This window comes from Equus asinus, chromosome 30 (genome assembly GCF_041296235.1).
Source record: "Equus asinus isolate D_3611 breed Donkey chromosome 30, EquAss-T2T_v2, whole genome shotgun sequence".
NCBI lineage: Eukaryota > Metazoa > Chordata > Mammalia > Perissodactyla > Equidae > Equus > Equus asinus.
In genome coordinates this window covers 28,303,547-28,320,242 of record NC_091819.1, presented here as the reverse complement: position 1 = coordinate 28,320,242, position 16,696 = coordinate 28,303,547, and the positions used below count along the sequence as shown (strand labels likewise).

At 36.0% G+C, this 16,696-nt stretch overlaps 1 protein-coding gene across 12 annotated transcripts in view; it reads left to right on the top strand.

The window, feature by feature from the left end:
• CEP170 (centrosomal protein 170) overlaps nucleotides 1-16,696 on the top strand; it is a 144,797-nt gene that overhangs the window by 43,552 nt on the left and 84,549 nt on the right. For 11 of the 12 annotated variants that reach the window (XM_070501383.1, XM_070501379.1, XM_070501378.1 and 8 more), the window contains exons 3-4: nucleotides 3,735-3,824; nucleotides 9,963-10,044. In XM_070501383.1, the coding sequence (XP_070357484.1) occupies nucleotides 3,735-3,824; nucleotides 9,963-10,044 (172 nt within the window). The remainder of the gene's footprint in view (nucleotides 1-3,734; nucleotides 3,825-9,962; nucleotides 10,045-16,696) is intronic. The other variant, XM_014847793.3, reaches the window with a different exon arrangement.

Here is a 16,696-nt window from a genome sequence, read left to right as displayed (position 1 = left end):
GCTTAAGAATGAAGAAGAGTTTCAAGTAAGGTGTATTCTCGAGTGTAGTGCAAAGCCTTGGGAAGAGGGTCTTTATAGAAAGTAAAAATCAAGAGAAAGGGGGCACAGACTTTTGTGGGGAAAATGGACCATAATGGGGCATTGACTAGGGAGTCATGCATTCTTACCAGAGGCTTAAGGTGACAAGAATAAGGGACCTGGTCAAAGTTGACTATCTTTGTGGTTTAAGCCTGAGTCAGCTAAGGCTTTTCCATTAGCATGAGAAATATGAAGTTGGCAGTCTGTCAGGGTTTTAATTATACGTTCCTGGGAGATTACTAAGTTTTCATTGAAGTACCCATATGAGTTGTGAAAATTATGTTGTAATTCACCTTCTCCTAGCTCAGATTAATCTGAAGAAAATGTGACTTTGATGATCTGAAATGAAAGTGGTTTAATGTTGTGTGGTTAGATGTAAATAACAAGTCTTTCTTAGTCTTCAGTTTTACTTGACGACTCACTTGATGTATTGTGTTCTGTAATCTTGGGTTTCTGTTTAATTTCTTTGACAGGTATTGAAACACCATGAATACATTTGATAACTAAAGTCATAGGAATTTGTATTTGCTTTCATTGGCTGTTAATCTTTAAAGAGTTACACATATGGGAACAACTTGTTTTGTGAGTTCTAAACTGATGATATCCCTTGCCTTGAGTTCATAAGACTAGTCTTCTCACAAAATTATTACTGTCTTTGTTAAACCAACAAACGAGATGCTTCTTCTGATCCCTCATAACATCCTCACTCCTTCTCTCCTGAATCCCCAAAGTTGGAATTGCATCTCAACTCAGTGGACCCTGTTGTTTTCTGCGTGTGCTTTAAGGTGTTCTTGTGCTTACCTACCCCCGTAAACAGTTTGAAGGCAGGTGCGATTCAGATTCACGATAATCCAGGTTTCTAGCAAGTTGTGGACTTAGTGAAGTGGCCTTCCCTAATTATTTCCTCCTCAAACTATTTTTTATCCTTGTCTCTGATCCATGTAGACCACTCCCTCAAAAGCAGCCATTCCCTGTCTCCGTGAGCACCATTTGACCTGTGTCCCATATCTAACAGTAACTTTTCACTTTGCTTTCTGTTTTTCCTTTTCTCAAGTCTCATTTAGATTCTCCCCCTTGAATTTCAGTGGGCTGTTCTGAGGACTGCTCTTTCTCTGTGTTCTCTTCCTCACAGAGAGGTTGTTTATGATGATCCATCCATTCAGTATCTTTTGAGAGCCTACATTTACTTGAAATCTCCCTGGCCTTGCAACGTGTAGAGACTTTTATCCTTAGACTAATTCAACTTGATAAATCCACAAAAAGAAGTTATTTTCCTAGTGGCGCTGCACTAGGAAATATAATAATTCAGTTATGTCCTAATAACCGAATAATAACCTTAATAACTGAATTTGGTGCTTCATTAGTTTAAACAGAGCAACAATTTAAAGGACAACAGTGAAAACCAATGAAGTTTAAATAATTTTTAGATTTAATGCAGATATTTCACAGCAGTTACAGTTGTAATTTGCCAAAATAGATGGTTGTTCAGGTAAGCTGTAGAGAAGTGGTGCTAACTACGCTTCATAATGTTTCTGTTAATTCTGATATTTGCAATTTGTTCTAGAGAAACTGAAATGTCAGAGAAAACAAAACTAGAAACAACCTTTAAAACTTTTCAGAAGAACAAGAGTGTATGTATGGTGGATGTTAAGGTTTTCTTAGAAGATTGTTTTAGGTCACATACTGTTTCTTCTTAGTATCAGTTACTTTAATGTTAAATTTATTAAATTAGCAATATTTAATGTGTTGTATTCTAGAAGGAAAGACCAAAACTTTTTCAGTGTAGAATTTAAGCTAATTGGGGAAGAGTCTTAATTTTAGTAATATTTACTTGGAAAGGATCATTTCAACTAGGATTTATATTGTATTGTTATTTTATTGGTTGCTGACCTTCTCCCCATTTTGTTTGTGTGGCTAAGAGTTAGGCTGTGTTTATGTTGGCTTTAGCTGAAAATGTCAGAGGTTAACCTTTCCTGTAGTGCCTTTGTTTTTGTGTCCCCTGTTGTCTTTCAGTTTCCCTAGAGACTCCTTCTTAAATAGTCTGAGCTTTGTAGTTTTTTCTGTTGTAATCCCTTGCTGTTATTATTTGTATATATGTAAATCCCTGTTGATCTGATGATAAGGTTTGGAGGGAGGGGAAGCATTCTGAAATGCTGTGATTTGTTCTCAGTCTTTTAATGGGGCCATGAGCTTCATAAATACATCTCGGCTTTTTTCGTCCCCATCTTTAGGTGAGACAGGAGGGCTGGAGGAGGCTGCAGTTGAGTATTTCCTTTCCCCCATGTCAGACAGGTTCTGGTAAAACCCACCTTGGTTGAGCTGTGGTAAAACAGCTTTCCTAGAGCAGAATGCTCCGAGTTTATTTCACAGCAGCTCCTTGCCCCTCACCCCTCTGGGAGCACAGGAAGATTTTTCTCCTGTCTTCACCCTGAAATCCTTGTGGGGCTTCTGGAGGCAAAACCCATGAAAAAGTGATGTGCCCGTGAGTCCGTACCCCTAGGAGTTTTTTCTCTCAAGCTATTTCACACTCAAGTCTGCAGCAGTTAGATGCTTTACCTTCAAGTTTTCCTGTCAGTTGCTGGCTGCAGCAATGGGTTCTGCTCCCAGTGAACTGTGATTCTCTGTGTTCATCTGTCTCTCCAGTTTTCAGGGTGTCAGCTGGCATTAGGATCTCAATTCTCTGGTGAAACCAAGACAAGTTTTTGATTTTCAGTTTCATCAACTTTTTTCTTATTGTGAACATGGAAACAATGACATCCAAGCTCTTTGTATGTTGCACTGGAGCCTGGGAGTCTCATCTCCCCATTTTGGATAGTTTCTTTGCTTTTAGTATACCAAGCTTTACATACTAACCCTGTGATAAGGGGCTAGTGAGTTCAGATTCAGTGCTTCTCAGACTGTTTCTTCCTGTGACTGCACTCATATTTTCTTTCAATCAAAGCTTCCACAGGCTTCTGGTTCATCTTTCAGGTGCTTCCATCTGCAAACAACTCACTAAGCTCTGGAGGGAGAGAGAGAGAGAGAATGTGTGTGTGTGTATGTACTTTAAGAGACTTAAAAGTAGTTTCCAGAAGTCAGTTTGCCATTTTAATTCCCTTTTTTGACCTTCTCTGTTTTCCTCTTAGGGCTCTTCCTTGAATTCCAGTTTTAGAGCTCATGTTTTAAGTAAGGATCATTTTATTCAGGAACATGTATTGTATCCTTTTTCTCTAAATCTTTGGGCTCCTTATGTAATTTATGTTAGAGTTTTTGGTATTGAAGGAAGAAAATTCTGTAGGGTAATTTTTTTTTCAAATAAGATACATAAAACATTATAAAATTATTCACATGATTTCCATCTAACAGTTCAAAATTATAAAAAAATTACTGTCAATACATTCAACAAAGTCAGCTGATTTAAGTTTTCTCAAAAGTGGAATGTGTGAATTTGGTAGAAAAGAATGTCTTAAAGTTTTGGCTGCTGCTGCTTTGGGGAGTGATGCCAAATTTGTGTTGTATAGTAATGCAGTTTAAATATCATTTAATCCACTTTTTATTTGATATTTTGCTGTGTTCACCTACTATCCTATTAATATGAAGTATCTAGCCCAAAATCTTTGCGTTTGTTATTTATTATGATATTTTCTTATATTTATTAACTTAAAAATTTCTTTCAGTCTCGTAGTGTGGATAAGCAGCATGCTGTAATCAATTACGATGCCTCCACAGATGAACATTTGGTGAAAGATTTGGGCAGCCTAAATGGGGTAAGTTAAGAGTTTATTTTTTGTCTTATTTGAATATTTGAATATTTGAATTAATCAGATTACATCTCCTATTTGTACTATATTTTCCTTTTCTTTAGTTTGCATTTTACTTTTAAATGCTTGCAGGTACATAGCACTTTGGGGACCATACAATAGAATATGAAACTAGCCCATGTTCCCAAGAAACTGTATAGGCAATAGATATTTACAGGAATTCAGAAAGTGATTGGTTATCTGTAATGGGTAAAAGAGGCCTCTTTAAGGAGATAGAATAAAAGCTTGACCTCACTGAATGGCTTGAATGTATGTGTGGGAAAACAGTGGAAAGCCATGGCTGTCAGAATGCGAAAAAGCGTTCTTGGGGAACAGAGAACTGTGTGTTAACTTCAGAAAATAAAGGTGGAAATGTAGCTTGGTGCCGGGTGGCGGAGGACCCCTATACTGGAGTAAAGAAGTTAATGTGGCGCGTGGTCGCAGCACCTGTGCTCACTGTGGCTTCTTTGGATTCCTGCTTTGGCGATATTTTGTGTTACTGAAGTGAATTTTTCCCCATTCTTCATTTGATCTTTTCACTTTGTCAGAATATAAGTAGCCACAGAATAAGAGAATGCTGAAGTATTGAATAATTTATCTTATTTCTTCTCAATTTTTTTATGGCTCTGCTAGCATAAGCAGATATAGTCTTGTTCATATCTGTGCTGTTGAAATTCTTAAAATGAACTTCACAGAAAGTAAGTGCATCCCAACTGCCTCTAACTGCTCCTGCTTTTCCATATATCCATTAGATACTCTATGGGAAATGTATGCCGGCATTTGGCAAATGAACTGAAACATTTTTCTCTTGTTCTGAATTGGCCTGCTACTGAAGGCCTTTCGTATTTATTCTTTGAGATACTTTTTTTACAGGCAGGTTTTTTTGTTGGTTTTATTTCAGTCTTTATTTGTTCCTTATGATACATAGAATTAAGTCCAAATTCTTCAGGTGTGAAGTGGAATGCCTCCCATGTGGCCTCACCTGCTCTTGCAGATCCACACACCACCACGCTTTGCCTTGCCACACCTCCAGCACGTGGCTTTCCTACTAGACTGTCTCTTTCTCCAAATAGCTGTTTGATTTTCTTCAGCCTGGTAGTTGTTCTGTCTGCTTTGTCATGATTTTATGAAATACAATAACTCATAGAGAGCAACATCTGCATTTTGAACTTGAAATCAGGACCTGGATTTGAATCTCGGTGTGTAATTTACAAGTGGTATAACCTGGGACAATTCACTTAATCTGTCTGAAATTCAGTTTCCTGATATATATTCCTATTAGCTCCCCAAATTTGTGAAAATGTAGTAAATTGAAATTTGTAAATGTGAAGACTGTTCAAAATTTAGTCACCTTGCTTTAGCTTTAAAATAGTGAAATAATTCCTACTCTAGTATTGTTATGAGGATTAAATATGACAATACATGTGAGTATATTACCTGTTATAGAACTTCAAAGCATTCCACAGTGGTAAATGTACTACTACCCAAATGGCAGCCTAGGGAATATTTCAGAATGGACTTTCGTAGCCAAAGTCTGTGAACTACCAACTCTCATGCATTTTATTCATAAGAGAACTTTTAGGCTATTACTCACAGCCTGTTTACTGTTAATAGTCATAGAATTCTAGAAACTTGAGCGTTAGGTTAAAAGTAGTAATTTCGGAAGGTAAGGGGACACCATGTGGTGGTTATGAGCTCAGCTTGAATTCTTACTAGTGATATAATCTTTGATAGGTTACTTAATTTTTCTCTTCCTAATGTTTTTTAATAAAAACAGTAAAATGTCACTGCTCTCAGGTTTTTGTGAAACTATGAGTTAATAATTTTAAGTGCTTAGAACAGTACATAGTAAGCATTCGATAAGTGCTAGTTGTTGTTATAAGAAAAGCAGTTAAAACAAATTTAGCAGCCTGTAGCCTATATGCTTTTTAATGAATACACTACTACAATTTTGTAAAAAGCTCTTGCCTACTAAATTCAACTTATAAATAACTCCCTGTGACCACTTCCATTCCTGCTCCCTTTCATCCTCCCCTGCAATACATTCCCAAGAGATCTAGATCCATTCTTGATGTTACTGCTACCAGAAATGGGGTCGCTCTGCTGAGGAAGCTCACACTGGCTCTGGAGCTGATATTCGAGTGGGCCATTTCCCCGAAGTCCCTTAAAGCTTCTCTTTCTGTGAGAACCCTTGTTTGCCTTCCGTTCTTCAGTTCTTCCTCCGACCTCGGGGCCTCCACTTGAGCACTCGCCCTTCTGAGAGCCACAGTGGCCTCCGCCATGCCACTCCCATCCCATTCCAACTCTCCCCTTTGTTATGAGGCTGCCCCCTCAGCTCTGTTCCAGCTCCTGCTTGTGTCCCCTTTCCTCACTGGAGTTCCTGCCAGCATCAGACCAGTGTGGCATAGAGTGGGGAAGGTATGAAAGGAATGGTTAGGGATGATGGGGAGACTTGTCACTGGCAACATGATTGAGTTGATCTCCTCCTGGTCACTCTTTTCAGATTTCCCAGAGTATTATCATAATATCTGGTGGTTATATGATTTTATGCTATCAATTATATAATTTAGTTGTGTGTAAATTAAATGGGTTTTACCTCGTTCTGTTTCCTTCCATGAGGTTAGTGGTTTGGGTGGGGAGTCGGGGAGCTGGCCTGGCTCGGGCACCCAGGCTTCCTTAGTGTGAAGAGAATATGGGATCTGCAGTTCAGAGACCTGAATTTGAATCCCAACAATTCTACTTCTGAACTCCGAGATCTTGATTGTCACTTCACTCTCTGTGCCTCATTGGCCTTGTCTGTCCTACCTGTCAGGTAAAGGTGTGATCAAATGATGTGTTGACATAAGAAACAAAACATTTTTCTTTCCATATTTAATTTATTAAGATAATTTTTTTACCTATTGCTCTTTGAAATTTTCTCTCTTCCTTTTATAACTTTAAACCTTCATGAGACTGTCTTACCCCAGGTGTTTTCACTTGCATTTTTGTGAGCTGAAACTTTGTGTCTGGCTCGTATTTCCTGAGGCTTTTTAGACCTTAGGGAATATTTCTGTCATAAATGCCAGCATGTTAAAATTATATGGTTTTTGATCTCTGAAAGTACCTAATCTGCCTGTTAAACGCACAATAGGTACTTGATATTTAAGAGAGATGAGCAATCTTAGCTTAAAGTGGATCTTATAGGTCATCTTAAGCCTTTTGAGTAAATATGGTGTTTTAGGTTGAGGCAGTTTTAAGTAAAATTGGCTTAGAACTATGGCATTCCTTTTATATGGTGTGCCTAATTGTTTATCTTCTGCATACCAAACATCAGTGAATTAATGTTTTCTTTTATTCTTCTCTTTTCTTTTTCATCATTTTCTTTTCCTCAGCTTTTCTGTTTTGTAATTATACACAGAATATTTTGGTAAATTCAAGTTATAAGTTTTAAAACACTCTAAAATGTTCATTTTGGAAATGAACCAGACATAAGAGTTTATAAATGCCTAAACCCTTTAAATTTTCTTTGTACCAACATTTTGGCCTTTTTGTAAAGCAAGTTTGGAAGCTTGTGATTTAGGATTACTCGTAAATCATACTAAGGTATGGTCTCAAGTTTTAGTGGTATTCCACCATCTCCATATATCTGTGCTTGGGTTTAAGATTGCCACTTGTTCAATTTTGTTTTTTTTGGTAGACTTAGAAACTGGTTTTCTACGACATACTACGAAGTGCCACTTATGCATAGGAATTTGAGAATATGGCCATAAGAACATAATCCCCTTATGTATCTTACTGTACATCATTCAGGACCCTTGTAAACTTCTTTACTGTGGAGGGAGCCTTCCCAAATAAGGTATTTTGGCCATCTCAAATCCAGTAAAATAGAAGATGGAAGAAATGGAATTCAAAAGGAAAGAGTAAAGTAATTTTTAAAGTTTCAGCTTGTCAAAGAAAAACTTGTTGAGTGTTTATATAATGTCTGAATTCCAGGCAATTAAGTATAACATTATTCTATGTTCTATAAATCTAGCAATTCTGGATCTCTAACTTCCAGTATGCCAGGAAAAATAGTCATCACCATTTACCATCTGTGTGCAATAGACCCTTTAAGTCTTTTTACAAATAATTTACAGAAGTAAGGATGAAAGGATAATGAAAAATAGCTTAAAATTTTAATTAAAAATTAGGCATGACAGACTCAAATTTTTATTCCATATTTCCCTGGTTTGGAAAGGTACATACTTCACAAAATGGGTAATGTTCTTTGAATGCCACTAACTGCTTATCACTTGTCGTGCATTCACCTGGGACATATAGACATTTTATAAATGTTGATTCCAGATTTTAAGTACAACTCTAACTGGTTCTAGTTTATCGTCATACCTAGTTCTTTTGCTCTTGTCTTGTTAAAATGCATTATTTTAAAGGCTTTGACAGCTTAAAATTTTATTAAGAAGATGGCCATCTTCTTTCTTCTACAATTGCAAAACATTTCTTATTTTTAGATTTATAAACAAAGTTAGAAGATCAATCCAATAATTTTATTTCTACATCATTTCTTTCCTTCTAGTTACTACCTTTATATAGATACCTACCTGAGCACTTGTCCACTTACAAACTAAATCAAATAAGTGTTGGAACACAAACATCAAAAAATGAAAGAATATTGTCAAAATTTATTTTAAAATACAGAATGGTTTAGGAGTGTTGAAAAATATTGCATGATCCTTCTTACTGAATGGCTAACTGGATGAAAAATACTGTATATTCTTCTCTCTTCTTGCATTAGAGAAAATTCTTGTGTTAGAGAAAATGCATCTAGGATTATCTTCGTCTAAAGACTCATAGTCTCTGATATTTTGCTTACGTCATTATCAGTTTTATCATTGTTATTATAGCCTAGAGTGCTGCTTTTGTATTCATGTTAGAATTGTGAAATGTCTTCCTGACTGTTTTCTTCTCTTTGCCTTTATGGACATTAAATGAAAAATGCTGAATTCTCAGTTGTGCTCTTTGATAGCTTAAAAAAGAAAGACAAAGATAGTGTCTCCAGATGTCTTTTATATCTTCTTGGAAAGATGGTGCAATATTTTGGGCAATTCTTCAGGAAGAAGACTGAAGGTTGATGCCATAGCGATGATTTATTTCATGATTGCATCATCCTTCTAGCTCTCTGCTTTTCACTATAGTAGCCACTAGCCATGTGTAGCTATTGAGCACTTGAAATGTCTAAAAAAAGTACAAAAAAGTGTAAAATATCTAGTTATTGTTTATATTATTTGTTGAAATGGTATTATTTTGGACATATGGGTTAAACTAAAAGTAGGATATTATTAAAATTAATTTCATCTCTTTCTTTTACCTTTTTAATGTGTCTGCTAGAAAATTTAATAGTATATGTGTAGCTTGCATTTGTGGCCTGCAATATGTTTTTGTTGAATAGCGATGTTCTAGGTAATGCTATCATTCTTCCATTTTCTTCTTATTTTGGTCCTTTTCAATCTACTTAGAAATAATTGATGAGTAATGATGAAATAATTAAAGGATGATGAAATAGCAGAATGTTTTAAGATATAGGAAAAATAAGATCACTAAGATCCCATAATATATCTTAGATTCATAAAAAGGGTCCAAAGGATTCATATGGCAATTGTAAAATAAAATGAATTTTATTCAGTTTTTTAGAGTATATTTTCTTTTGTTCTTTCAAAGAATTCTAAGAATAAAAGTAATGAAATATCAGTCCTCACAAATAATTACAGTTCTCCATAAAAGCTAAAATTGAGTCTAGGGAGCCCTGATGATAATCAAGAGTTAAGTATTTTACCCTTTACAGTTTGCCAGCTTTTCTTGGCATCACTTTTAGGTGCCTAAATTTGTCTTGGCAGTGTGGTGGGCTTAGTGCGGCCTGGTTCTTTGTGTTCTCCTAGTAATGATGGGAAAGGGCGAGGTGATGAGATCGTCTGTCAGCCTGTAAGACGCATGGCACGTTTGATGATGCGCAAGCTCTGTTAGCCACCATATCATATGTACTTCCAAGTATCAGGTTTGAGTATTTGCTTGTCTGAAATGTGATCATTAATACTTCTTATATAACCTGACATCTGTTTTTTTTCCTTATAGACTTTTGTGAATGATGTAAGGATTCCAGAACAGACTTATATCACCTTGAAACTTGAAGATAAGCTGAGATTTGGATATGATATCCTTATATGATTTTGTGCATTTATTAAATTTATTTTAAAAAAATACTTACTCTGGTGTAAATTAACGTTTCTTGAGACTTAAGAATTCACAATATAAGCATGCTAGTAGTCTCTGTGCCTTCTCATACTAAAATACAGGTTTAAAAGTAATATGTGTATTTTTTAGTTAACTCTGTCTGTTCCTAAAAATAATCCTGCAAAAGTTGATAGACTTAGCTTTTTTTTTGCGCTCTCTCTCTATATATAGTTTCAGCAGAGGTCTCCCTTCAGTGTTATTGCATATGTAATTTGGGTGTCAAAGAATGTAACTGGGGAGAGGACAAGGGGGTGTTTAATATTAGCCCAACCTAGGAATTTTTTTTTTTTTGCTTGAATAATAACAGTACAGATCAGCCTCTTGAGAGGAACATAAGAATTTAATTACCCAGCTTTCCTTCCATCCCTACTTTTTTCTTTTTTCTCTTGGTGAGGAGGATTTCCCTGAGCTAACATATATTGCCAATCTTCCCCTTTTTTTCCTTTTTAATGAGGGCCACTGCCACAGCATGGCTGCTGACAGACGTGTGGTGTAGGTCTGTGCCCAAGAACTGAACCCAGGCCACCTAAGCGGAGTGTGCCAAACTTAACCACTAGGCCACTGGGACTGGCCCCTTCCATCCCTGCTTTTATTCTGTTTTATGTGTTCCATCTCTATTGCCTATTTAATTCAAATTTTTCAGTATCCTGTGTCTCCTAAGACCCACGCTCCCTGATTAAGTACATCATGCATTTAGTGTGTATTTAAAATTCTTTTGTTTAAAAGTAGAATTCTAAGAGCTAAATAGGGACGTGACTGTTTTCCTACTGCCCAGGTAGGGTAAGGAGTCACTAGTGAAGAGAGGGGACGTGATGGAAGAAGAAAACATTTCTGTTCGTATAGGCAAAAGGCTTTGTGGAACAGACTTACTTACATTTAATTAAAATACAGATATTCCTCATTATGCTCTTAAGTTTTTCCTGAGTTTTCATTTTTTCAATTACTATATTTATCGGGACTTTGATGTTAAGGAATGTATTAAACTTGTTGGCAGCTTGGATGGACTTTGATCATTCTAGTGGAGAAGATGTAGTGTCAGTCAGCTCAGTAGCGTCGATGCTTAGATAAAGGAAATGTCCCAACACTTTCAGATGGCTCTTACAGCATAACTAGTTTTTATGTTAGATTTAACGTAAAATTTATGAAAAAATACTTTGTAGCATATCATATAACCTTTACACTTGTAGAGCCAAAGGAACATATAAAGAGTGAAGCAATTATTCATTAATACTTTTGACTTGTATATTTCACATCAAATTTTAAAAATATGTATCACATAAAATGATTAAGAGTTAGCATTAAAGCCTTGATTCATGCATGAGTCACTTCTCACCAGCATAATAAGTTTCATCAAAAAGTAAATACAAACATATTTGAATTTAAGTACCTCCTTAATCCATTTGACATCAGCTGCTTTAAAATGTGAGAAAATAGTAGTAGATTTGGTATTTTTTTTAATTGAGGTCATAAAAGTTTATAACATTGTGAAATTTCAGTTGTATGTTATTATCTGTCAGTCACCATAAAAATGTGCCCCTTCACCACTTGTGCCCACCCTCTAACCCTTCCCTCCCATAACCACTAAACTGTTCTCTTTGTCCATGTGTTTCCTTATCTTCCACATGTGAGTGAAATCATACAGAGTTTGTTTTTCCATGTCTGGTTTATTTTGCTAAACATATGTTTATTTGCTAAACATAATACCCTCAAGGTCCATCTATGTTGTTGCGAATGGAACTATTTTGTCATTTTTTTATGGCTGAGTAGTATTCTGTTGTGTGTGTGTGTATATATATACACCATATCTTCTTTATCCAGTCATCAGTTGATGGACACTTGGGTTGCTTCCACGTCTTGGCTATAGTGAGTAATGCTGCAGTGAACATAGGCGTGCATGGCTCTCTTTGTATTGTTGATTTCAAGTTGTTTTGGTAAATACCCAGTAGTGGGATAGCTAGGTCATGTGGTATTTCTACTTTTATTTTTTTTATTTTTTGAGGAATCTCCATAGTGGCTGTACCAGTTTGCATTCCCACCAGCAGTGTATAAGGGTTCCCTTTTCTCCACACCCTCTCCAACATTTATTGTTTTTTGTTTTGGTGATTATAGCCATTCTAACAGGTGTAAGATGATGTCTAAGTGTAGTTTTGATTTGCATTTCCCTGATGATTAGTGATGTTGAGCATCTTTTCATGTACCTATTGGCCATCTGTGTATCTTCTTTGGAAAAATATCTGTTCATTTCTTCTGCCCACTTTTTTAATGGGGTGTTTGGTTTTTTTGTAGTTCAATTGTGTGAGTTCTTTATATATTATGGAGATTAACCCCTTTCAGATATATGATTTGCAGATATTTTCTCCCCATTCGTGGGTTGTCTTTTCATTTTGATCCTGGTTTCCTTTGCGTTGCAGAAGCTCTTTAGTCTGATGAAGTCCCGCTTGTTTATTTTCTCTTTTGTTTCCCTTGTCAGGGTAGATATGGTATTCGAAAAGATCTTTTTAAGACCAATGTCAAATAGTGTACTGCCTGTATTTTCTTTTAGAAGTTTTATGGTGTTAGGTCTTACCTTCAAGTCTTTGATCCATTTTGAGTCTATTTTTGTAGAGGGAGAAAGATAATGGTCTACTTTCGTTCTTTTGCATATGGCTGTCCAGTTTTCCCAACACCATTTATTGAAGAAGCTTTCCTTTCTCCATTGTATGTTCTTGGCTCCTTTGTCGAAGATTAGCTGTCCGTAGATGTGTGGTTTTATTTCTGGGCTTTCACTTCTGTTCCATTGATCTGTGTGCCTGTTTTTGTATCAGTACCATGCTGCTTTGATTACTATAGTGTTGTAATAGATTTTGAAGTCAGGGATTGTGATACCTCCAGCTCTGTTCTTATTTCTCAGGGTTGCTTTGGCTATTTGGGGTCTTTTGTTGCCGTATATGAATTTTAAGATTCTTTGTTCTGTTTCCATGAAGAGTGTCATTGGGATATTGATTGGGATTAAGTTGAATCTGTAGATCGCTTTAGGTAGTATGGACATTTTAACTACATTTATTCTTCCAATCCAAGAACATGAAATATTTTTCCATTTATTTATGTCATCATGAATTTCTTTCAGTAATGTCTTCTAGTTTTCCTTGTATAAATCTTTCACTTCCTTGGTTAAATTTATTCCTAGATATTTTGTTCTTTTTGTTGCAAATGTAAATGTGATTATGCTCTTGAGTTCTCTTTCTGTTAGTTTGTTATTGGAGTATAGAAATGCCACTGATTTTTGTAAGTTGACGTTGTACCCTGCAACTTTGCTGTAGTTGTTGATTATTTCTAATAGTTTTCTGATGAATCCAAGTACCTGCTTAATCCATTTGATATCAGCTGCTTTAAAACATGAGAAAATAGTAGGAAATGGATTTTAACAAAGCTCTTTTCAAAGTTTACTTTGAATTTTAAATCAGGAAGTAACTATTAAGAAATAACTCATGCTTTTACAGACTCTACAATGACTTCTTATAGTGAACTAATATTTCCTTCTTATATACTAGCTCATAGTATGTCTATCTAAAATTGCTGGGGCAAATGTTTTTTTTCCAAGGGACTTTTTCAGGTTTGTAAGTCAGTGTTGAGATGGGGCTGCTATCTACATACTCAGGTTAGGCTTAATTAATTTTATTATTTTAAAATAGCATCTCATATTGTTTATGATTTTTGAGCATTATACATAAGTGAACACTGGGCTGTTATAGTGGCAGAAATTTTATATAGGATGAAATTTTGCAATCAAATTTTATATATTACATTTACTTGTTCTATAGTTCCACCAGACTAAAGCAATTATTGTGCTTTATTCATATTAAAATTAAGCTTAACAGTTAGCCGATCTACAAACTGCTGTACCTTGGTGTGGAAAACTGTTTAATTAAAATGCCACAGCAATAAAAAGAACATTTTACCATGAATTGAGACTAGAGCTAAGAAACAAAATTTATCTGCCCAAAGTATGTTTTCTAACTAGAGAAATTATGTAATTTGGAAAAGCAAGTAGTGAAATATCCAACTTTAAGAAATGACTGTAAATTCGTGAGGGGTAATAAAATGCTGCAGTAATCAAGATAAACTTCAGAAAGTGCTAATATATCTCCAAGTGGCCAAAAATGGAGCAGATAAGCAAGCCTAAATTTATTCATGTCACAATTATTTATTAAATGTCTCCTATGTGCCAGCACATTCCCCATGGTCTGGGGAGGCAGCAGTGAATAAAACAGACCACAGTGTCTCCTCCTGGTGCTTGCACTTTAATTAGGTTGGAGGGAGCTGATGGCACACACAAAGGATAATAGAGGTGATAAATTCCATGGAGAAAAAGTGTGAATGGGGGATCCAGAGAGCTAGTGGTGGTGAGTGAGAAGTTACAATTTTAAAAAGGATATTCGTGAAGACCTCGCTGAGAAGCCAACATTGCAGAAAGTGAAGGAGTTGGCTGTATGGCTATCTGGAGAAACTGCTCTTCAGGCAGACGGGAGAGTTAAGTGCAAAGAACTTAAAGTAGGGTTTTGATCACAGGAGTGACATGATAATGACTTATATGTTGAAAAAGATCCTCTGGCTACTCTTGCTCAAAGACTGAAGGGGGAAGTGGGCAGGGGTGAAAAGAGAGAGACCAGTAGGAGGCAGTTGCCGCAGTCCTGGGGGAGCAGCAGTGGAGGTTTGGACCAGGGTGGTAGAAGTGGAGGTGGTGAGAAATGGTAGGATTCTGGATGTGTCTTGAAGATGGAGCCAGTAATCTTGGTTAGATTGAATGTAGACTCAGAGAAAGAGGAGTTGTGGATGTTCCTAGATTTTACAATTGACTTAAGCAGTTGGAAAAATGCAGTCACCTTTAACTGACGTAGAGAATTCTGTGGCTAGAGCAGATTTTCTGGAGAAAATTGGAAGATCTCAAAAAAACAAGCTTTTGGTTTGAGTTTTCTCTATTGCTGTTGTTTTCTATTTGATTTCTGCTGTCTTTATTAATTTCTTTCCTGTCGGTAAAAGCTGAGGTCATTCATTTGCGACTCTCTTTTCTAATACAGGTATCTAGTGCTGTACAGTTCCCCCAAGTACTGCTTTAACGTTCAAAATACTTTCTAATTTCTCTTTATTTCTCTTTGAGCCATAGGTTATCTATAAGTTTGCTATTTAGTTTCCAAATATTTGGAGATTTTCCCAGAGACTTTTCTGTTATTGATTTCTAATTTAATGTTGTAGTGCTCAGAGAACATACTTTGTAGGTCTCAAATCCTTTTAAGTTTATTGAGACTTGTTATGTGGCCCAGAATATATCTGGTCTATCTTGGTAAATGTTCCTTATGTACTCGAAAAGAATGTATATTCTGCTGTTTTGGGGTGGAGTGTTTTATTAATGTCAGTTAGCCAGGTTGGTTAGCAGTATTGTTCACATCTGCTTTATTTTACTGATTTGTTGTTTGTTCTATCAGTTATTGAGAAATAAGGTATCAAAATCTCAGGCTGTAATTAGATTTGTCTGTTTCTCTTTGGAGAAGTTTTTGTTTCATGTAAATTGAACTGCTGTTATTAGGTAACTGCGTTAATGTTATTATGCGTAATGTTATTATGTGTCCTCTTGATGGTTTGACCCCCTTTATCATTATAAAATCACTTGCTTTATCCATGGTAATATTCTTTGCTCAGAAAGCTGGTTTGTTGAGACGTTGATATGGTTGTTCCAGCTTTTTCTTGCTTAGTGTTGGCATGGTATATCATTGACATTCGTTTACTTTTAATCTGTTTGTGTCTTTAAAGTAGGTGGCATATAGTTGGTCTTACTGTTTGATTCAGTCTCATCATTTCTGCCTTCATTTGGGGATTGAGATCCTTCACATTTAATGTGATTATTGATGTGGTTAGGTTTAAAGTTGTCATCTTAATATTTGTGTTCTATTTGCCCCATCAGTGGTTTTTTTTTTTAAGATTTTATTTATTTTTTATTTTTCCTTCTCCCCAAAGCCCCCCAGTACATAGCTGTATATTTTAGTTGTGGGTCTTTCTAGTTGTGGCATGTGGGATGCCACCTCAGCATGGCTTGATGAGCATCGCTAGGTCCCCACCCAGGATCCAAACTGGTGAAATCCCGGGCCGCCGAAGCAGAGTGCACCCAACCATGCGGCCATCAGCGGGCCCCTGCCCCATTAGTTTCTTGTTTTCTTTTCCTCCGTATTTATCTTGGATTATTTGAATATATTTTGTCTCCTTTGTTGACTTATTAGCTATAACTATTTTAGTGGTCACTTTAAGATTTATAATTGCATCTTTTTTATTATTTATTTATTTTTATTTTATTAATTGCAGTAACATTGGATTATAACATTATATAGCTTTCAGATTATAACATTATATAGCTTTCAGATGTACATCGTAATATATTTCGAATTCTGTGTAGATTACATCATGTTCACCGACCCAAAAACTAATTATAGTCCATCCCCTCCCATGTGAGCCTAATCACCCCTTTTGCCCTCCTTCCTCCCCCACCTTCCCCTATGGTAACTACCAATCCAATCTCCATTGCTTTGTGTTTGTGTCTGTTGTTT